At 39.2% G+C, this 23,230-nt stretch overlaps 1 protein-coding gene across 1 annotated transcript in view; it reads right to left on the bottom strand.

Moving 5' to 3' along the window:
- The window catches only part of MORC3 (MORC family CW-type zinc finger 3), a 40,480-nt gene that overhangs the window by 6,809 nt on the left and 10,441 nt on the right, over positions 1–23,230 (bottom strand). The window contains exons 2-15 of the mRNA XM_065942373.1: positions 20,776–20,848; positions 18,125–18,257; positions 16,971–17,184; positions 16,289–16,437; positions 14,694–14,841; positions 12,456–12,584; positions 12,133–12,255; positions 9,653–9,750; positions 8,159–8,263; positions 6,624–6,746; positions 6,442–6,516; positions 5,549–5,594; positions 4,184–4,350; positions 2,168–3,059 (exon numbers count right to left, since the gene is read on the bottom strand). Coding sequence (XP_065798445.1) covers positions 2,168–3,059; positions 4,184–4,350; positions 5,549–5,594; positions 6,442–6,516; positions 6,624–6,746; positions 8,159–8,263; positions 9,653–9,750; positions 12,133–12,255; positions 12,456–12,584; positions 14,694–14,841; positions 16,289–16,437; positions 16,971–17,184; positions 18,125–18,257; positions 20,776–20,848 — 2,475 coding nt within the window. The remainder of the gene's footprint in view (positions 1–2,167; positions 3,060–4,183; positions 4,351–5,548; positions 5,595–6,441; positions 6,517–6,623; positions 6,747–8,158; positions 8,264–9,652; positions 9,751–12,132; positions 12,256–12,455; positions 12,585–14,693; positions 14,842–16,288; positions 16,438–16,970; positions 17,185–18,124; positions 18,258–20,775; positions 20,849–23,230) is intronic.

Genomic DNA, 23,230 nt, shown 5'->3' with positions numbered 1-23,230 from the left:
ACAGCAAGGAGAGTTAAGAAAGCCTTCCTCTGTGAACAATGCAAAGAAATAGAGAAAAACAATAGAATGGGAAAAGACTAGAAATCTTTTCAAGAAAATAAGAGATACCAAGGGAATATTTCAAGCAAAGATGGACACAATAAAAGACAGAAACCATATGGACCTAACAGAAGCAGAAGATATTATGAAGAGGTGGCAAGAAAACACAGAACTGTACAAAAAAGATCTTCACGACCCAGATAAACACGATGGTATGATCACTCACCTAGAGTCAGACATCCTGGAGTATGAAGTCAAGTGGGCCTTAGGAGCATCACTACAAACAAAGCTAGTGGCGGTGACAGAATTTCAGTTGAGGCATTTTAAATCCAAAAAGATGATGCTGTTAAAGTGCTGTACTCAATATGCCAGCAAATTTGCAAAACTCAGCAGTGGCCACAGGACTGGAAAAGGCTAATTTTCATTCCAATCTCAAAGAAGGGCAAGGCCAAAGAATGTTCAAACTACTGTACAATTGCACTCATTTCACATGCTAGCAAAGTAATGCTCAAAATCCTTCAAGCTAGGTTTCAACAGTTTGTGAATCAAGAACTTTCATATGTACAAACTGGATTTAGAAAAGGGAGAGGAACCAGAGATCAAACTGCCAACATCCACTGGACCAGAGAAAAAGCAAGAGAATTCCAGAAAAACATTTACTTCTCCTTCACTGACTGTGCTAAAGCCTTTAACTGTGTGGATCACAACAAACTGTGAAAAATTCTTAAAGAGGTGGGAATATCAGACAGACTACCTCACCTACCTCCTGTATGCAGGTCAAGAAGCAAAGAGTTAAAAACAGAAGACATGCAACAATAGACTGGTTCAAAACTGGCAAAGAAGTCAAGGGTGTATATTGTCACCCTGCTTATTTAACTTACATGCAGAGTACATCATGCAAAATGCCAGGCTGGATGAAGCTCAAGCTGGAATCAAGACTGCAGGGAGAAATATCACTAACCTCAGATATGCAGATGAAACCACCCTAATGGCAGAAAGCTGAAGAGCCTCTTGATGATGGTGAAAAAGTAGAGTGAAAAAGATGGTTTAAAATTCATCATTCAAAAAACAGAAGATTATGGCATGTGGTCCCATTACTTCGTGGCAAATAGATGGGGAAAAAGTGGAAACAGTGACAGTTTTTATTTTCCTGGGCTCCAAAATCACCAGGGATGGTGACTGCAGCCATGAAATTAAAACACAACATGCTTCTTGCAAGAAAGTTATGACAAACCTAGATAGTCTATTAAAAAGCAGAGACATCACTTTGCCAACAAAGGTCCAGAGAGTCAGAGCTATGGTTTTCCTAGTAGTCATGTATGGATGTGAGACTTGGACCATAATGAAGGCTGAGTGCTGGAGAACTGATGCTTTTGAACTGTGGTGTTGGAGAAGTCTCTAGAGAGTCCCTTGGACTGCAAGGTGATCAAACCAGTCTGTCCTAAAGGAAATCAACCCTGGATATTCACTGGAAGGACTGATGCTGAAGTGCCAATACTTTGGCCACCTGATGCGAAGAACCGAGTCATTTGAAAAACACCCTGATGCTGAGAAAGATTGAAGGCAGGAGAAGGGGATGACAGAGGATGAGATGGTTGGATAACATCACCGACTTGCTGGACCTGAGTTTGAGCAAGCTCCACGAGTTGGTGATGGACAGGGAAGCCTGGCATATTGCAGTCCACAGGGTCACAAAGAGTTGGACATGACTTAGTGGCTGAACAACAACAAACATCGTCATCTACCTCATATGGTTATTTTCAGGCTTTTAAATAACAGACATAGAGCTCCCAGCATATTAGTAACTGACTGTTTCAGGGCCAATGAGCAGGACAATCCCTTGTGGTACAGCATGGTCCTGTGCATACAGCACATTTACCAGAACTGGTCCCCATCCCTTCAATTCCAGCACGGCCCATCCCTTCAAGATATTGAAAGAAGCACAACTACCCTGTGCATTTCCAGAGCCCACACCAGGACCACTCCCAGTCGAGAACCAGTGGACTAGTAGGAAGTCGATAAATGGAAATATTATGAAGTGATTTATTCCAATCTAGCCACTGGGGAGTTAAGGTTGGGATGCCCCTGGACACCCACACCTCTCATTATGCGGAGGGACATAACTCACCTCACTTTTATACTGGTCCCTCTCAACACTGCATTTGTCCAGCTGTCTAAATACATCATCAAGCTGCACAACCATTTCATCCACCTCACTTTTACTCTCACTACTGGAACACTGACTGCATTCAGCCTTTACATGTTGCAAAGCACTACACTGCTTTTTCAGTCTTTCAATTTCTTCCAAGGCTTGCCGATACTGAGATACCACGTGGTCTGGACTTTCGGGTTTACCATTAATACTTTCCAGTAAAAATACAGCATCAGTTTCAGTAGACTGATGGCAAGTTTCCTTCTTCACGTATTTGTTATTCATCTCCAGTATCCTCTGCTGTAACACCCTGATTTGGTCAGTGAACATGTGGCACTGTCTTTTATAATTTTCTCTTTCTTGGATGACGAGAAGCAGTTCATTTCTTAGTTCATTTAACTGGAAACCAACATCGCTAGCAGACTTATCCAAGGCTCCCTGGGTCTCAGGTGTCTTCCCTTCAGTTCCCACACAGGCTGGCCGTGCGGCCGTGTCATTCCTTACATCTATCTCATCTTCAACAGTCTCCTCCTTTTTCACGACTAAACTTGGCACTTCAGTCTGGGTGGCTGTAGTAGTTCCCTGATCACACCGGGATGCTAAGGTGCCTGTGGAACCAGTCTGGTCACAAGGTTCATTATCACCCACGGGCTCCACGTCAATACCACTTTGCTCCATGGGACTCTGTTGCAATTTCACTTCAGTATCATCATCTCCTGCAGGCTTGGGAGTGCTATTTTCTTCTAAGATGATGACATCTTCATCATCATCATCATCATCTTTATGAGAATTTTCAAATACTTGATTACTCAATCTCTGATTCTTTGCATTCAAAATTGAGGAGCGAGTAGGGAGTCTCCGTTTCAGGCTGGAAAAAATTTCATACATGAAATGTAAGATTATAAAATGTAGATATGGAAAAAGTAAGATGACATCCAAGTAATACATCTTGAAATTCTAAGAAATGCCCACATTTATTTTCTTAAACAATATATTTACAGAATATTGCTCAATGATTTAATAAAGTAGAAATTATTTTTTCCTTTTACAGATGAGGAAACAAGACTATTAAGACCTCTTCAAAGTACCACATCCTCATACTGCCGATTTATTTCTTCATTTGATATCTACTGGCATTTCCATTTAACATCCTGACAGAATGCCACCACTCACCCCAGGGGTGCTCTCTGTGACCCAGAGGTCACTGAGTGGCACTGCCATTCCCATCCGTCCATCGTAATTCCATCAACATTCAGGGATCAAACATGGGTCACAAAGTAAACCAGCATGCCCTAGCCTTTCATGGGAGACAACTTACCCTGCATTAAACATTGCCTCGTTTTCTTCATCTGATTAGTTTTCTGTGAATTTATCACCAACTGACCACTTTTTGTCCCACTTAGGAGGGACAATTGTATTGATTTGCCATTTGGGTCTTACATGTTAAGACCTCATTTCTCAAGAAAGAATTCCCCTTTCCTTAGGCTTACTCTCTCATATGGAGGGGGCATAATCTTCAACAAGAACTTGAGAAAGGGTACACATGACATAAAAAATATGAAATATTACACAGTGAAAATATTTTTTTCACACCTCAAGTTCACTGATGGTTTGATTTTTATACAGACTTCCAGGCTGGGAATTACTTTCTCGAAACTTTAAAAGCATTATCCCAACGTTATCTACCAGTCACTGTTCCTGCCGCTCTGATTCCTACACTGATTCCTGGTGTAGGAAATGGCAAACCACTCTAGTATCCTTGCCCGAGAAATCCCACAAGCAGAAGGAGCCTGACGGGCTATAGTCCATGGAGTTGCAAAAGAGTTGGACACGACTTCGCAATTAAACAAAAACCAACTCATCCGTAAGACTTTTTTTTAAATAAGCGTAAAAATTACCCATTCTTAAAAGTGCGTTATTGCCATAAAAGTGTCAAGTAAAGGCTGTCTCATACTCATTTCCCAAATGGAAAAACACATTATAGCGACTGACCTGTTATTCTCAGGTTCAGACTGGGGTGAACCTCGATGATGGTTTATAAGCCTTGTTGAGTAAGTATTTGCTACTTCTGAAAGATGTCCTCGTGGAACACTTTCCTTAACGGGAGTAAAGGTTTGACTTGACAAAGGGGTTTTTGGAAACAGGAGTTCGGCATGAATCTGTTGAAGGAAAAAAAAAAACTGATCTTAAAGAGATTTTTAAAATGTGTCCTGTCCCAAACACAAAATACTCCTTCCCTGTCCCCCTTCCCTCAGAAGGCACTGAGAACTATCCTAACCACGAGAAATCCTTGCACTGTGTACACTACACCAGGGAGTGATAAAGAGCCAAGTCCAGCCTGCAAGTGAGTCAAGACTGGCTTCACATTTTTAAATGCATGAACAAAGCAAAGAATGAATATGCCACGGAGACTGTATGTGTGGTCCACAGAGCCTAAAAATACCACCTGGCCTGTTACAGAAAGATTTGTTGACCTTGGACTACATAGAGAGCTTACACAGATACACAATAAAAACATTTTCCCAAGACAAAGAAACTGAAGATAAAGTCACAAAGACACTGCCTTTAATAAACCTAAGCCCACTATTCTTTTTCTCCTAGTTCTGTTCTCACTCTCAAACCCTCAGCCTTTATATAAGAGAACATTTCAATGTATTGATAAGTATACATATACCAAATGCAGCAGCCCACAGTTTCCTATACAAGAAGTACAACTACCTACTTAGACACTAATAAAAGCTCAACACCATTAAGCATTAAGCAAGACAGGGCTGTGGGATTAAGAGAGGCAAACTGTGTGTAAAAGAAACAAGCAATAAGGATATATTATTGTACAGCACAGGAAATTACAGCCATCATTCTGCAGTAACTTTTACTGGAGTATTTATTATCTGTAAAGATTCTGAATCACATGCTGCACACCTGAAACTAGTATTACAAAATTAACTATACTTTCAATTAAAAAAATAGAGAGAAAGGGAGGGAGGGTCAACAACGTAGCTCTGGTCCAAGTCAATACTAGAATGATTGTTCATTCTAGTGAGTGAACTCAGCCCCCTGAGTGTTCCTATGAATTTTTCCTTGACTGTCTACCTAATGAGAAGATTCTTAAAAGAATATCTGCCTTTCCCCAGATGCCCAACTTGAGAATAAAACTGAACCATTTGAGTGAAGTTGTTGGGTTAGGAAGTCAGGGTTGGGAAAGAGGGTAAGAAGCAGGTACAAAAAGAGAAGAGAATGTGAACTGAATGAATAAGATTGCTTCAATCTGCTATGTAACTCCTAAGTTTAAACTTGAGTACTAAGTTAATCACCACCCAATCCAGGACACAGCTGTAATATGGAAGGCGTCATTACCCGAGGGACTGTTTCCGGTTGTCTGATCCTGAACTTTTCCCTGTCTCTTAAAAAAAAAAAGAGAGAGAGAGAGAAAAGAAAAAGAAAAATGAACAAATTTAAATTTACTTCATTTTTCAACTGTTTTCCAATGACATACTTGCCACTTCACTGTGAAGTCACTAAGACTGGTAGGTACACTGAATTTTGCTTCTGTGTCATTATACGTGCTAAGCCCGAGGCAGGGAGGAGCTTTCTCCCTCTTATCTCAGAAATACCCTAATGTCTTCCACTCTTGCTTCAAACGTTATCGTCAAGAATAGTGCACTATAAACCTTCATGAACTCGATGTTTCATGAGCAGCATGCAAGCCTAATGCTCCCCGTGGTTCACTGCTGTTCCCAGCTTCTCTCTCCACCTCTATTCTCCACTAGGCCCATTTGCATTATTTACTCTGGTTAAGCTGAACAACCCATTGCTCTCCACCCAACAAATCCCACCCAGCAGGAATTTTCCTGATCCATGTCCCTAGCCAAAGGGATTTATCCTTATGGGCTTCCTCACAGGACAGAGTCAGGCCTTTAACATGGGTTGTCAACTTCACACTGGTAACGGACACACGTCTCACTTATTCTGTTAAAAGGGGAGTATTCACTTCGGATTCATTGGTGTTTAGGCCAAAAAGACAAAACTATACTGCATATGCAAAGTATCTTGTAGACAGGACAGCAATAACCAGCAGGTATCCACAGCATAAACTTAAAAAGCACTTGATGGTATACACTCCACATCTTGGAGTCGTCATCTCTTTGTGGCTATCCTGCTGTCTCTTAGACGCATTGACTGATACTGTAGACAGAGCACTGTGGATGATCTGGGCTTTATTCTCCCACATACTTTCATACAACACTCACTTCTTCTTGTAGGTTTTTTCGTAAGTGGGATGCACTACATCTTCATCTTCAGGTTCTTCTGGAACGTCACAATTTCTAGTCAGAAAAATCACATGGGAATAACACGTCACCAGCGCCTATTCATACATCTTGAACAGTACTTTCTGCCTTTCCAAAAAAGGGTACTACCAACTATATGGTACCTGAACTGTGGGTCAGGGTTATTGGAGCAATACCATTTTTCTGGAAGTTGATCTATCCCATCTGGTAATTTTCGCCACTTTAGACAGGAATCACATTGAACCCATGTCTGATCAGGACGTTTCCTGTAACAAAATAACAATTCAATACTAACATGGAAATACGGACCTAAGTACTTCACTGGACTTGCCACATCATTTCTCCCATAAAATTCTCTTATTAATTCTGTCCCTGAAAATCCCGTAACATAACTACTTTGGTGGACAATTGGTTTTTTTTTTTTTGACAATTAGTTTTTAAAAACAATTCTGGCTACTATTGAAGTGACAGACTCATTTACACCAAGTGATTTAAATGTCTTGTTTAACAGCACATTATTAATTTTTTCTATAGCAAAAACTCAAAAACCTAAGAAAATACTACAAATGACTTGCTCTGAAATTTATATTAAGTTAGCATCTGTACTGTCAAATCCAATATACTTCCTAGCACAATAACAACTCAAGTACAGAAAATAGGCAAGTTGTGTTATTGCAATTTAAGCAATTTTTTAACTGTATTACATTTTACCCTCTACTATAGCATATCTCTGAACAACCTAAATTTGTGCATTCCTTTAGTTTATAAAATAAGGCTTTCACATTTTTATCATTCAAAAATTACGATGATCGTGCAAAGAGTTTATGTAGACTCTTTTAACATACAATGAATTCACCTTAATGCTGGTAACTTTTAAAAATACATTTAAACAAACAAACAAAAAAATACATTTAAACGGTTTTATAGAAACTTCAAACAATCCAGAACTTGATAAAATAAATATAAACCCTTTGTTTCAGGAGGTTACTACTGTTTACTTCTTTAATCCTGGTATAAATTTTCTATGCTTATTAAAGTATGCATATGTATGTGAACAATAAAAAAAAAACACACAATGGAAAAATTAAGACACTGAGATGCATCCTTTTTGTTTCCCATTACCTGTCTTGGACATCCTTTCATCAGTACACAGAGTTGTTATTCATTCAGAGGGCTTACGTGTTTTACTGAGGAGCACTGTTATCTTTTAAGTCTTACAACTCTAGGAGGTAAAGACTATTATTGTTCCCGTTTTACAAACCATAAAATGGAAGCTTAAACTAGGTCAAATAACATATTCAATGTCACACAGCTACTTAAGCAGAACTATAATGTAAACTGAAATCTGGCTTCAGACTCCTGATCCTATTACACAAGACCAGAGATTTTCAAACTATGAGATACAACCCATTAGTGGATCACGAAGTCACTTTAGTGGGTCACGATGAACATTTTTAAATAAAATAAGTACTATCAACACTAATAATACAGGTAAATACTGTTTCGAGAATCTTTTGTGTATAAGTGCATACATTCATTTTACAGTATGCTGATTTGAGTTGTGGGATTTATTTCTTACTATGTATTAAATTCCAAAGTTTATGAACACTGTACAATCGCCATGCCCTCCAATACCACATCCTGATAGTAAAGTCAATTATTTTTTAAATGTACTTACTGAATATCTTCAACTGGCAAGTTTAGAGGATATTCTGCATGTTTTTTCACTTTCATTTCATTCCAGTAATCATTGAGCTTATCTCCTAGTGCTGTTATTGTTAGCCTCAAAAAGAAGTAAATTATAAAATCAATTCAAGAAAAAAAATGATAAAGAGTAAATTTTTGTCAAACACAAAGAAAGCATAAGCAACCTAGTATTTACCAATTATGTGAACACTGGGGGTGGGGAGGGCAGGGTGGAGGGCTCTCCAAAAGGTTAAGTAAGAACACTGAGAGTCATGGCAATCTCTAAGGATCTTTAGAAGTTCACAGAACAGAGCCAGGGTCAACAGGAATAAAACAGAAAATACTAGTACTTTGGGTCCTCTGCTGAGAAAGTATGTTGCCAACCAACCCACCAATTGCTTTCTGAATTTCAACGCACTGGCCCTTCCAGAGGAGCTCCAGCTGTGCCCTCAGGCCACGCTCTTCCCTCCAGCAGCAGAGACTGTTCCAGCCTATGCACCCCCTGGGCAGAGACAGGTCTCCTCTAGGGACAGCTCAGTCCAAGTCCGCCTACATCCCCTGCCAAAAGCAGGCCATGTCTACAGACGGAGAGTGACCAGGCCTTCTGGCAAGCTTCCTGCCATGGCGGGTAGTGTGTTCCCCTGTCGGTCACAACCTCTGCTGAGACCTGAACCTCAGACTTCCGGGACTGGGAGCGCTCTCCTAGCTCCTTTACTGTCTACTCTTTTTCAGCCCAGAGGTAACAGTTGTATTTTTTCATCTGACAGTTCCAGATAAGCTACTGTCCTTTTTAACCCTCTGAGCAATCGCCTTCTACTACTGTGGCTAACAGCTCCTTGTATTTTCTTTGTTTAAATAACAGAGGTAGCTGTAGTCTCAGGACTGCACTCTGAACGATATATTTATTGATTTTCTCTATCATGTGTTTCATAATTTGCTGATTCTGCTATTAGTCCCTTCCTTCCACTTTATTTGTTCTTTATTTATAACAAGTTTGCACTCTATTTTGTAATATATGCTCACTAGGATAGCTGTTGATGCTTCCTAAATTTACAAGTAAAATCAATGATCATATTTATTTTATGGCTTCTAATCATTCTTAGAAGATAAGAGTAATAAATGAAAAAAAAAAGAAGATAGGAGTATTTCTGTCTAAAGTACAGAGGACTAAACATTCTTGAAGTTCCCATTCAAGATGAAAATTTCTAGATTTTATAATACACAAAAAAATGTTACCAAGAAAGCATGAACTTCCTCTATTTAGTATAAATCTCAGAAATACTTCACTAGTAAAGGCAGAGAAGAATATATTTCTATTTGTGATGGAGTAGAATATAATTCCTAGGGTGGTAAAAAATGATTACATGTGTTTTCTAAGTAAGCCTCCCACAAAATAGAAACAAATTCAGCTTAGAAAAAGTTAAGGAAGTATTTCCAAAATAAATTGTTAAAAGTCAGTCATCAATCATTTTAATAGGTAACATACCTATATTCATTAGTATAATCGAAATCTTGTTTATTATGAGTTGGTTTTAGGAAATAGCAGTCTATAATCCCCACTACTCCAACACCCATGTTGTTTGCCTGAAAAATAAAATGAAATTGGCATTTTAAACATTAGATATGATACTCCCGCATTGCAGATGGATTCTTTAGCAGCTGAGCTACAAGGGAAACCCTTCATGATGCTCAAAACAATCTTTACTTCACCAAAATTTAAGAACTTTATGAAACATTTTCCCATATTTTATCTCATGATTCTTATGACATTTAGATTGAATAACAGTATCTGGAGTGTAACTTACTTCTGGGGGAGATAATTCCTAAAAATGTAATAGCTTTCCTCCAAAACCACTTCCACTGTCAAGCATTCACTTAGACAAGTACTATCATTCCCAGTTTTATACAATGGGAAAAAAGATCCTCTCTACTGGGATGCAGTATCTTAGCTGGTAGAAACCATAACTAACTCCTTCCTATACCAGGCCCTAGAGCAAAGGCTTCGGAGAAGGCAATGATACCCCACTCCAGTACTCCTGCCTGGAAAATCCCATGGACGGAAGAGCCTGGTGGGCTGTAGTCCATGGGTTCCCTAGGAGTTGGACACGACTGAACGACTTCACTTTCACTTTTCACTTTCATGCATTGGAGGAGGAAATGGCAACCCACTCCAGTGTTCTTGCCTGGAGAATCCAAGGGACGGGGGAGCCTGGTGGGCTGCTGTCTATGGGGTCGCAGAGAGTTGGACACGACTGTAGCGACTTAGCAGCAGCAGCAAAGGCTTTGGCACATTAATATTTCATAAGTTTGCTAGATAGAAATTAAAGTCATTTATCCAAAGTTAAGCATTCAATTACTAACTGTGATGAAATAAAAACTTTAAATTTAACTGACCTAATTTATTTTTTAAACCTGCTAGCTAAAATATTGAACTCAACGTATCTGAATCATATTCTGATTATCTATATGTAATCAACATGTGTATTTTGTTCATAATTGTAGCTGAGTCTAAGTGCAATGATAAAAGTGAAATATTGACTTATAAAATGAAAATTTTCATAGATAGAGCTATAGACAAAACCATAAAAACCTAATCACAATGTGACTCTGCTAAAAGCCATCAGTGGCTCCTCATTTCATACAAGTTGTAAATCACAGCACCCTTTGCTTGTAGTTCATGTTCTTTCTGGCCTTACCTTCCTCCTCCTCCATTACTGCATTCACAATTACCATCTGGTCCAAAGCGAAAGTGAAAGTCCTTCAGTCAAGTGTCGGCCTCTTTGCGACCCCATGGTTTATACAGTCTATGGATTTCTCCAGGCCAGAATACTGGATTGGGTAGCCTTTCCCTTCACCAGGGGATCTTTCTAACCCAGGGATCGAACCCAGGTCTCCTGCAATGCAGGAGACTCTTCAACACTGCTGGGCAGATTCTTTAATAGTTAAGCCACCAGGGAAGCCCATCTGGTCCAAATAATTCCCTTAAGGTTGCCATTCTCTCAGAAGCCTCTTTCTTTTCCTCTGCAGATCTCCTTTTCTGGGCCTAGAAAACTCTTGTTAGACTTTCCAAAATAGTAAATTAACACAGTCTCCTCTCAGTCACCACTTTCTCCAAGAAGCCCATTCTGATGCTCCAAGTAAAACTCAAAGTTGCTCAGTCGTGCTCAACTCTTAACACACACACATCAAAAAAAAAAAAAAAAACAAAAAACCCTTCTGCGGAAACATGTAAAAGATAAACAGACGGACACAGTAGGCAATATTCATCGTCCTAAACTGAACTCTACAGAAATGAAAGCGGTTTAGGAGGAAAATTCTAACATATTTAGGAACTAACTTCAAAAAAGTAAATCACCTATCAGATACTATTTTTTAGGCTACTGCAGCAACAACGAATTAAAACTGATCAATTTTATTCTCGCATAAAATAATCCAGGATCCTCATCCTAGTGCAGCAACAAGATCTGCATCTGTGTCTGAGAGCCACACTCATCTTTAGATCTAGGGCAAGCTACGTAAGAGCCCCAATTTCCTCATCTGTAAATCAGAGAAAATGCTCTGTCCTCTTTGTAAGATTATTCAAGACCAAATGAGAAAACAATACACAAGTGCTCTACGGTCAAGCACCATACCAATGCTGTTAAAAACAGACATTAGGAGTCATGAGGCAAGGACAGGGGGCTTCCACGGTGGTCCAGCGGCTAAGACTCCGCATTCTCAATGCAGGGGCCCTGGGTTCCATCCCTGTTCAGGGACCTGGATCCCATATACAACAACTAAGATCCTACATGCCACAATGAAGAAATCCCACACCCCACAACTAAGAAACAGTGCAGCCAAGTAAATAAATATTTTAAGACAAAAAAAAAAAATCATTAGGCAAAAAGCACATTATTTCACATTTGACCTGTAACATGCTATCCTAACTTTTATAAAAGATTCAGACATTTTCAGATATAAGCTTACCCTTAACTGACATCCAACTTTTTCATAAGCTTTGATGAGTCTATTTCTGTGATACATCATTATTCCATAATGATCTTTATTTCTGCAGTTGAATCCAAAAGTAATTCTCACAGTTTTATTAGTCTTAAATGTTAAGGAAAATTCTGAATACACCATCTCACTTCCTTTAATTCATCCTCTCTATTTCATTGAGTTCAAAGGTGCATTAAAGGCAAAGTTGGACAGGATTAGAATCTGTCAGGATAAAAAGAGAAATGGGGAAGGGAAATATACTTGATCTCTCTCTCGATATATATACAGCATCGTAACAAAGTAAAGGATACTAAAAACTTGGGTCGATAAATATCACGTTCAATGTAGGCAAGACTCTTCGAAACTAGCTGGGTCTTTACTTTCTGTCCACGCAAGATGATCTGCATTCGTGGCTTTAGATACAATATACTGCAGTAAGCCTGCAATGACACACAACAATTGACTGTCGTTTCCGAATAATTACCAATGGATTTGTTCAACATTACTTACATATGTTTTTTAAAAAGAAAGCTATCTCAGTGCTTTGACAATAAAAGACTCACTAACTCTTCAATAAAATACTACAGACTATAAAGGTGCTTTAGTTAGCATTTGATTACTGTATTAAAAACAAGCTCAATATAATGAAGCCAGTAAACAAACAAGGTCAATATACTGGAGCCAGTAAAAAGGGTTTACAGAAAACAATCAACCGAGCTACGCAGATGTTGATAAGTTATGTGGAAAAAAGTTTAAAAAGAGCATGTATGATATAATCTCATTTTAACAGATGACCAGTGCAAGTTCAATGCATGAAGCAGGGCACTCAAAAGTCGGTGCTCTGGGACAACCCAGAGAGGAGCGGTGGGAGGGAGGGGGAGGGGGAGACACGTGTGCCCGTGGCTGATTCATGCTGAAGTATGGCAAAAACCACCACAAGACTGTGAAGGAATTATCCTCCAATTAAAATACATAAATAAATTTTTTAAAAATGTCTATGTATACAAAAAGGGACCTATATTTTCTGACTCTGCTGTCAAAAACATATATTGTTATTATAATTTTAAAGCATCAATAAATTTTACTTGTGCAGAAATAAGCAAAAATCTAATATAAACAAAGGGGACTATTGTAAGTTTGAAAAGGAAAAAAAAAATGCAGCAATATTTACGTGGAGTGGACAAACAACACTTTTTCCATATGGAATTGTAACAATCAGCAGTCCTCCAAATGTGCTTTCAATTCCTTCTTCTTTATTTTTTTAGGACCCTGACCAGGGACTGAACCTGAACGATCACAGTTTGAAAGCTCCAGTCCTAACCACTGCACTGCGAGGGTAAATGTGTTTTCAATTCTTAATGCATCAAAGCTTAGATACTTGAGAATCGTGATCAAACTTAGCATCCTAAAACATGTTAAAACATGATCTCTTGTGCCTGTCTGCAAGCTATCAGAAATCTCTAAAGGAAATGAATTGAACAACTCAATAAGGATCTACTAATATGAAAAACTCAACACAAAACTAAAATTTGAACATTTCTCTTACTTTTTCCCTCCTGACTCCTGATTTCAAAAGTAGTGTTTTGTCATTTATAAAATTCATTAATGATATTTTAAAACACTTTACTTTGTGGTATACTAAAACTATTCCATCTGCTCTGGCTACTTCTAGATATTCTTGAGCAAGACTTTCTTAACCACTAAGACATACTTCCCTATCACACTGGGATATGGCAAGGAATAGTAACTTCTGCCATTGCAATTGCTAGAATCTCAGAACTTACACAGTAAACCTGTCAATGTCAAATGTATCCTTAGCTTGGGTTATGAGATAATTTTAATGCAAAAAAAGGGAATGGGGAAAGTCCCTGGAGATCCAGTAGTTAGGCCTCTGCACTTCCACTGCAGGGGGCACGGAAGTTCCTAATTGGGGAACTAAGATCCAACACGCCATGATGTGGTTGACCGAAAGGTGAAAAAAAAAAGGGGGGGTGACGGGGCGGGGAAAATCAGTATTGCAAAGTCTCATAGTGACTAAGAAACAATATTATTCTCATATCAACATTGTTATACTGAGGTATTAATTCCTTCAATCTTAGAAGCATAACCCACTTTCAGGTCAGATCTCAGAGACATTTACCACAAAATTATATTAATGTGCATTATATGTAAGCTATCTGTAACACTGCTTTAGAGTACCGATTAATGCGTGTGCTCTAGAATATTTTAATTTTTAAAAAAGACAATTTGGTATTTTGATTGAATTAACCGATATGGTCATCAGGGCATCTTGATTCTAGTATTCCCAATTCAAATAACTAATCACACAGTGAAAGAACTTTTACAACCACAGTTAGACCTGATGACTTCACAATTTAAAAACTTTTCTAAATAAATAAAACAGCCAACAAGCATGACAAATTTAATACATCGTTTCATGTCTGAGACACTTTCATTTAGAGATTCCTGGCAGCATTTATAACACAAGTGGATATATAATTTCCATTATTTGATGGTTTCCTCACTCCCACAGAGAGGAGAATACATACCCTTAGGGAATAGTCACTCTCAGGGGCTATTTGGTCCATCCTTTCTTGCTTCTTATACCCTTTCTTCCCTGCTGTCTCATCTAAATCTTCTGGAATTCTGATGTCATATTTATCCTTATCAAAATCAAACTCTGTTGCACTTTTGTAGCTGTAAAAAAATTTTTTAAAGAGCTAAATATTAACTTCACCATAAGAGAAGCAAGCAAGTAACGTTTCGTTAACAAAAGAAAGCACAAACAAATACATGGTAAGAGTCAAGATCTGAGAAGCTGGAGGGAGGAAGGAAGAAAAGCAATCCAAGAAGGTGCAGAAACACTACTCACATGTTGCCAGTGGGAATGTCAAATGAGAGAGCCACATTCTAACAGCATCTTAAAAAACTAAACAAGCAACTACCATGTGATCCAGCAATTACACTCCTGGGCATTTATCCAATAAAATGACGACCATATTCCCACAAAACCTCTACGCACTTATTCTACAGCTTTACTTGTAGTAACTGAAAATTGTAAACAACTAGATTGGTAAACACACTGTGGTCCATGCAGACAATGCAGTACTACTACTCAGCTAGGAAAAAGAAGCGAGCAGACACACACAAGAACCTGTACGAATCTTCAGAAAATTAAGCTGAATGAAAACACCCAATCCCAAAAGGTTTCACACTATGTGACTCCAGTTATATAATAACATTCTTTATAATGACAAAGACACAGAAATGGAAAAACATGTTAGCAGTTGCCAGGGATTAAGGAAGGAGTGGGTGTGAATATAAAAAGGATCCTGAGTTGATGAAAATGTCCTTACTGTATCAATGTATCAACAGTACTCTTACTACAGTGTTTCAACATGTTACCACTGGGGGGAACCTAGGGAAGGAGTACCTGAAATTTCTTATAACTACAAAGGAGTCTGCAAGTACCTCAAAATAAAGTTTAAAAAAAAAATGGGGGTGAGAATGGGAGGGGCAGGGAAGAAAGGAAGAGAAAAGAAAAAGGGAATGCAAGAGGTTAGAAAAGCATAAGAATTAAAGGATTTTAAGATTATCACTCTTTCTGCTTAACTTTTACAGATCAACAGATCAATTAGATCTCTCAATATTATACACTCACTCTAAAGTTCATAGCTTCATTTGGAAAGGATTTTATCCTCACAAAGATTTAGCAACACAGAAGTCTCATCTATATTACTTTTCTCAACAGATACTGAATCATGCTTAGCTTTATGTAATGAACCAAAAGGATTTTTCTAACTTTACCAAGTTGGGACTTGTTGGCTGGGCTTTATCTTGTCATGTCTTTTTTTTTTTCTTTGAGGCGAGGGACAGTATAACCAAGAGCAAAAAAACCAGTGCTATGTAGATACAGTGGCAAGGCCAGGAAATTTATTCATAACAATATAAAATTATCTCAAATTGAAGCCAAAGAAGCCTCAATGAAACACATTTGGGAAAAGGTAGATCATTAAACATGCCATAAAATGAGGACCTTCTAATACATTTCTACTCAGTTTAACAATGGATGAACATAATGAAATTACTCCATGCACTTTACTTCCCAAATGGTTAACCAGCTGAGGGCTACCGTTTCACTTACCTTCTGAGATTCCAAATGATGATCCTGGTTCCCTTCTTGCCTATGATAGCATCAAGTTCTGCCAGTAATTGCTGTTCCTTAGAAAATAGAGAATGTTCCAGAATTGCAGCAAGGCTTGCTTTTGATTCTGTTGAATTTAATACCTGTCGTATATCCTAAGTTAAAGACTTAGACCAACAACATTTTTCAATTATAATATGGAAACCAACTCAAACTGAAAAACTACTAAATTATCCTCTAAATTTTAAAATCACGGTGTGATTTCAAATGAACAAGAAGTATGAACAAGTATATTATGACTCCTAACGAATTTAATGATTTCAAATATTTGAACGTTTATACAGAATACATTTCCCTAGAGATATCTTGTTTTTCATGGTTGTTGGTGAAAATTTCAAGCCAGACCATAAGTCTTACTGACCACAAAAAGACTGAAATAAAAAGGTGAGCTCTGGGAAGCTTAATAAAAATGCAATTGCCTTATGTTGAATATTTCCATGGCACAATTCCAACAGATGTCAGAGAGGGAGAAACATTTAGCCCAGATGCAGAGCAGAAGCAGTGGATAAGAACAAGAGCTAGAACGGAAGGTATGATTAAAAAGAAGAACCAAGAGGAGGCCAAAAGGACGGAATGGTGTAGACTATTTCCTCAGCTTTAATTTCAAAATCAAAAGGATATGGTGTTTGTTGAATGCCACGATTGGGACAACAACATGTTCTGCTTTTATGACTTCCAAGTACGTCTGAGACAAGAAACCCACGCTCATGCTTTCTCCATTTTTGGTAAAAACCATTGCGTCTTTACCCAAACGCATAGAACCTGACTTGAAGCCATTTCCATACAATCCAACTGGGACATGATCATTCATGGTGACTTTCTCACTGAAGCCAAAGCTAAAAAGAAAAAAGTATAATTTTCATTTATTTTAGTTCAAACATTGTTAACATCAAGTAAAATGCCTAAGTCTGAATGTCAGCCCTATCCTTCCTTGCTGGGTGATCTGTACTGATGTGTCTCCCCATCTCTGAAATGAAGGAAGCCAAATCCACACTACAGGGATGGAAGGACTGTTGCTGTTTTTCAGTCACTCAGTGGTGTCCAACTCTTTGTGACCCCATGGAATGTAGCCCACCAGGCTCGTCCGTCCATGGGATTTCCCAGGCAAGGATGCTGGCGTGGGCTGCCATACACACACTAACGCAGCAGCTCACTGCCTGGCACATCCCAGCTAGATGGATGAATGAGCTGAGGTTTCTGGGACCTTGAGACTTCACGTCTTCCTCCTGATGGGGAGAACCTGCCTTTTCTGGCAGCATAAGGAGTGCTGGAGGACAGCAGAGGGGCCTCTGCTCCAAACCCTCCCTCCATCTCGTTCTTGTACTACGTGTTTTAGCTTCCATGTCAGGTACATCTGGGTTCATTCTGACATCCTGTTCTTTGCCCTAGAGCCCAAGACCTTATGACTATGCTACTTCCTCATCCTTGAATCACTTGAAAATTACTAGTTTCCATTCCCCAAAGTGTTAAGTTTCATTGGATATGGTAGCCAAAACTATTTTTCTACTAAAGCACAAACAACAGAGGACAATGTACTACAACTCTAAAGGAATGGGGGAATTTAGGTAAGTGAAGACATGGTAGGGATGATGAGAATGGCCGGGATTGCCTAATAACCTAACATTGATAGAAAACGATGGAAGATTTACAGAATAGAGCACACTGTGGGTACATCTCATGTTTAAAAAATAGGAACTACAGGCAATGAGTATGACACATGAAACACTTCAACTAGGTAAAGACAATGATTTTAAGGAATGTGACGCTTTTACATACCTTAGCATTTTATGTAATTTGTCTGAAGTCATACCGTTCCCATTATCAGTGAATGTCAGACATATACAGTCATTTATCACTGTTTTGTCAATCCATATCTGTTTAGCATTCACATCAGGATCATAAGCATTATCTGGGAAACACAAGTTTGAGAAATTTTGATTTTGGATTTTAAAGAAGAGCAATCAGTTTTGAACAACCCTTTATAACCAGCAACAGAATATATTTTAAGGAAACAGCTGAAATGTTTCCGAACTTCTAAAATTCGACATGAACCTAACCTGCACCATGCTGTATATCACTCGCTAACTCTTAAGGAATTATCTACAGCCCTCCATTCGTCACACAGAGGATGGGGGCGGGAACCCAAGACACTACGTAAGTGTGAAGCCAAAAGAAGCACTGCGATGAAGAGATGGTCAAGACAGGAAGGTCTCTGCCCAAAGAACTAGCCTAGCTATCATAAAGGAAACTTAGAGCTGAGTGTTAACAGCACTTCAAGTTGGCATGGAAGGTCCACACAGGATTACTGAGTGAATGAGAAAGCAGTATGCTAACCTACACACAGATGAAAGTCCACCTTCTACACAGTTCTTCAAATGTTAGCCTTTTTTAATCTAATATAAGCCTCTGACGACAGGTACATTTTTATCATCTTCGTGAAAGTGAGTTGTCTAGTGGTGCCTACTCTGCAACACCATGAACTGTAGCCCGCCAGGCTCCTTTGTACATGGAGTTCTCCAGGCAACAATACTAGAGTGGGTAGCCATTCCTTTCTCCAGGGAATTTTCCCAACCGAGAGATCAAAGCCGGGTCTACAGAATTGCAGGCGGGTTCTTTACCCCCTGAGCCACCAGGGAAGCCATCTCTGTACACCTCATCTTTTAACACTCTTGTCTAGCATACTTGCTGCTCTCAGAACAGTTATTAAGTATTAAGGAATACAGCAAAGAAACAGGAAAAAAATTTCAACAGTAGCAGTAATAAAAATCAACTTATGAACTGTCTAAAATCTATCTGAATATTCCTAACTGACTAAAAATACTTCTGAGGTATATTTTGAAGACTTTATTATAATATAAGAAGTGGCTCTCAAACTCCTGTAAGCCTTCAATTAAAATAAAATAATCTTTTTCATCAACCACTTCAGCATCATAAAAAAAAAAAGCACTTCAAATGTGATACACCACAAAGAGCATAATGGCTTTCAGTTGCCCTATCCCAAAACTAGACAAGTACTATGTATGAATGAATAATCCCAGCTGAGTAGTTCCTCTGGGTTGCCATAAAAAGGAAAAAGAGCGACGGTGAATAGCTGCAATGTTATCTCATTTAAACCTCAGAGTTCACATCTGAACAGAACATGTTAGGGACTTTGGAAAATCTAACTACACCAAAGAAAAGAAGGAAGTGAAAGCCACTCAGTTGTGTCTGACTCTTTGTGACCCCATGGCCTATACAGTCCATGGAATTCTCCAGGCCAGAATACTGGAGTGGGTAGTCTTTCCCTTCTCCAGGGGGACTTCCCAACCCAGGGATTGAACCCAGGTCTCCCACATTGCGGGCAGATTCTTTACGAGCTGAGCCACAAGGGAAGCCCAAGAATACTGGAGTGGGTAGCCTATCCCTTCTCCAGAGGATCTTCCTGACCCAGGTATCGAACCTGGATCTCCTGCATTGCAGGTGGATTCTTTACCAACTGAGCTATCAGGGATAAAGAAAAGAAGGGTTCTCAAATTTTCTTTCTTTCCTTATTCTTGGCGCATCCACTTTAGAACCGCTCCTTGACAAATAATCTAAAGTGTATCTAAGAATTCCCAAGAATATAGTTTTCCTTTATTATCTGTTTCTCAAACACATTTAAATGAAACAATTCATGTGCATGATTTTTACCAAAGAAAACCCATAATGCAAATCCGATCATGACCTTGCCTCTTTTCTCATGTTCACTAAAACACTTTTAGGACTTCCCTGGAGGTCCAGTGGTTAAGAATCCGCCTTGCAATGCAAGGGACACTGGTTTGATCCCTGGTCCAGGAAGATCCCACATGCCTCAGAGCAACTAAGCCAGTACACCACAACTACCGAGCGGCCGATGGGGCCTGAGAGCTGCAACCACTGAGGCCCGTGCACCGAGAGCCTGTGCTCTGCAACGAGGAGTCCGCGCACCGCAAGGAAGAGCAGCCCCTGCTCGCTGCCTCCAGAGAGTGCCTACGTGCAGCAACAAAGACCCACCACAGCCAAATGCATGTACATAGAAACCTCCTAACTGCTAATGTCAGAAAAGTGGTATAAACAATTTCCGACTTTAAAATAAACGTAATTCTCATTTTTCGGCAACAGACCTATTTCTTTTACGATGAGACTAAAAATATTTTCAACATAAATGCTTCAGGAACTCTGCAAATTGAAATACTTTGCTCTGACAGTATATAGGGCAATACTTAAAACAACAGTATACAGGGAAAGCTGGGCAATGACTGATCTGACACTAGTTTGAATGCGTGTGATGCAAGGTAACTTTTATTAATGCTATCACTGACACGTTTGGTTTTTTAAAAAAGCGGATCTTCCTATCACTTTTCAATAAAAAGATTTTTAGAACTTCAACTGCCAGCAATAGATTATATACGAAACATCAATTTACTTACCTATTAATTCAGCAACTGCACTAAATGGCCAAGTGTGACTTGTAGAATTTGTATGTAAAAACTTCGGGCAAAGCTGAAATAAATCAATGATTCATGTAAATTAATTAAGGCCTCACTTTCTCGAACAGAAGCCAAAATAGTCTTCTGTCCCAGTATAAACACCAAGATCAAGCAAAAATGACTTAACTGCTTGTGTCAGGAGACACCTGGAAGATAAAACCCAGATTAGATTCCTGGAAAATAAGGCTGAAAAATCAGCCAAACAGTTTCTCATTAAGACGGGCGGCAAACCCCTTGCCTCCTTGTGCCCACCAATCCAGAGCCGTATCAGAAGGGGCCCAATTCCAAAGTGCTCCACCCTGCCAGGCCTGCCTCAAAATTGAGACGCTTAGTCGCTCAGTGTGACTCTCTGAGACCCCATGGACTGTAGCCCACCAGGCTCCTCTGTCCATGAGATTCTCCAGGCAAGAGTACTGGAGAAGAATGCCATGTCCTCCTCCAGGGAATATTCTAGACCCAGGGATCGGACCTGCATCTCTTATGTCTCCTGCATTGACAGGCGGGTTCTTTACCACTAGAGCCACCTCAAAATTACCATGAGATAAAACTAAGACTTGGTCAAAGGGATGTTTTCGCCTTTTGTGCATTAGGCTTAATTAACATATCTAAAAGCCCTCAACCAATGTCAAGTAACAGTTCAAATGCAACAAACCTCCCTGCCTTCCAGAGATTTTGTCTGACTCGTCATAATAAAGTATGGAAGAGTATATTAATCAACTTCATGCTACAGGGAACTCTCTTAATCCTGAGTAGTGCAGATATCAAACGTGTAAAAATGTACAAATGTTTAAAAAGGCTGAGGCTTGGATATTTCAATATGCAGAGCATTTTCATGAAATGAGGACTTTTCTGTGTTCATTTTGAACAGATTATCTTATATTTCAGGAAGAAAAAAGAGGCAATTTAAGTGTTTCATGTGAAGAGCCTAGAGATATGACTATAACCAAACATTTGTAGTGTTCAGCTGCTGCCACAAGGTGTCAGAAAGAGGTCTGCTTTTCCTCTGTCCACCCTCGATTTTAGACAACCCTCAAGCATGTTTACCATCAGGCTGAAGTGTACATGTGAGAAAAGGTATTCTGTAGAAGAGTGGTTTGCAAACTGGAGTATATGTAATTCCAACTTTCTATAGCATATATCTACGTAATAACGGGAGTATAAGGAATTCCTGAACTTTCTAAAACAAAGAGTTTTTATAAAGAAAATCAATTTCCAGACCTTCATCTTCTACAAGAAACCTACTGTCAGTTAGCCCACCTGAGCCCTATCCCAGCCCCTCCTCTTGTGCAATCACCATTTCTCCATTTATAAAAGAACACTCCTCAGCCATTCGAAGTCCTACTATGGGTATGGTCTTGAGGGGTCAGCTACCAAAGGAGAAAATAAACACCAGAAACCAAGAGTTTGTCTTTGTTCTTTATTTTATGAACTTGTTAGGTGTGAAGTCTGGAGTTAGAAACTGGGTATTCTGCAGCAGATGCAGGTTTGATCCCTAGGTTGGGAGGATCCCCTGGAGTAGGAAATGGCAACTATTCCAGTACTCTTGCCTAGAAAATACCATGGACAGAGGAGCCCGGCAGGCTATAGTCCATGGGGTTCAGAGAGCTGGCCACAATTGTGCACAAATGACACAGGGGTGAAATCTGGGTTAGAGACTGGGCATTTCGGTCCATGTTGTAATACTCTGGTTTGAGATGTATGGCTTTTGGTATATTTAAACACAAGCATTATTTATAGCTATTATTAATTCTCATCTCTAAAACAATTAGCTGGAAAGAAAAACTCCCTAGAACAGCCAACACACACACACACACACACACCAGACAGACTATGGAGTATCTGATCATACACACACACACACACACACACACACACACACACACACAGTCAGCCTACGGAGTTTCTTTAACTAGACGTGTGATCCTGATCACACACAGATCACATACACTGATATCACACACACACACACACAGCCTATGGAGTAGCTTTAACTAGATGTGTGATCCTGATCCCAGGTAAGCAACTGAACCTTCTGTGCCTCAAGTTTTATCATCTGTGAAAATGAGGACGATAGTAACAGCAGCTTACCAAGATGTTAAGAGAATTAAATAACTTAATATTTGTAAATGCTTAGAAGAACACCTGGGACATAATAAGTATTGTAAGTGTGTGGCTTTTTTTTTTTTTTAAGATAAGCATACCTTTAAAGGCACAACTGAGCTCATATAATAAAGAAAATACTCAAGGGCCTCAAGTAAAGAAAAAATTAAAAACAAAAATAAGATTTGAAAATAGGGATACCTAGGGACTAGAGTTGGAGAAGGAAATGACAACCCACTCCAGTACTCTTGCCTGGAAAATCCCATGGACGGAGGAGCCTGGTAGGCTGCAGTCC

This window comes from Muntiacus reevesi, chromosome 8 (assembly GCF_963930625.1).
Source record: "Muntiacus reevesi chromosome 8, mMunRee1.1, whole genome shotgun sequence".
Taxonomy (NCBI): domain Eukaryota; kingdom Metazoa; phylum Chordata; class Mammalia; order Artiodactyla; family Cervidae; genus Muntiacus; species Muntiacus reevesi.
This window is presented reverse-complemented; position numbering and strand designations above follow the sequence as displayed.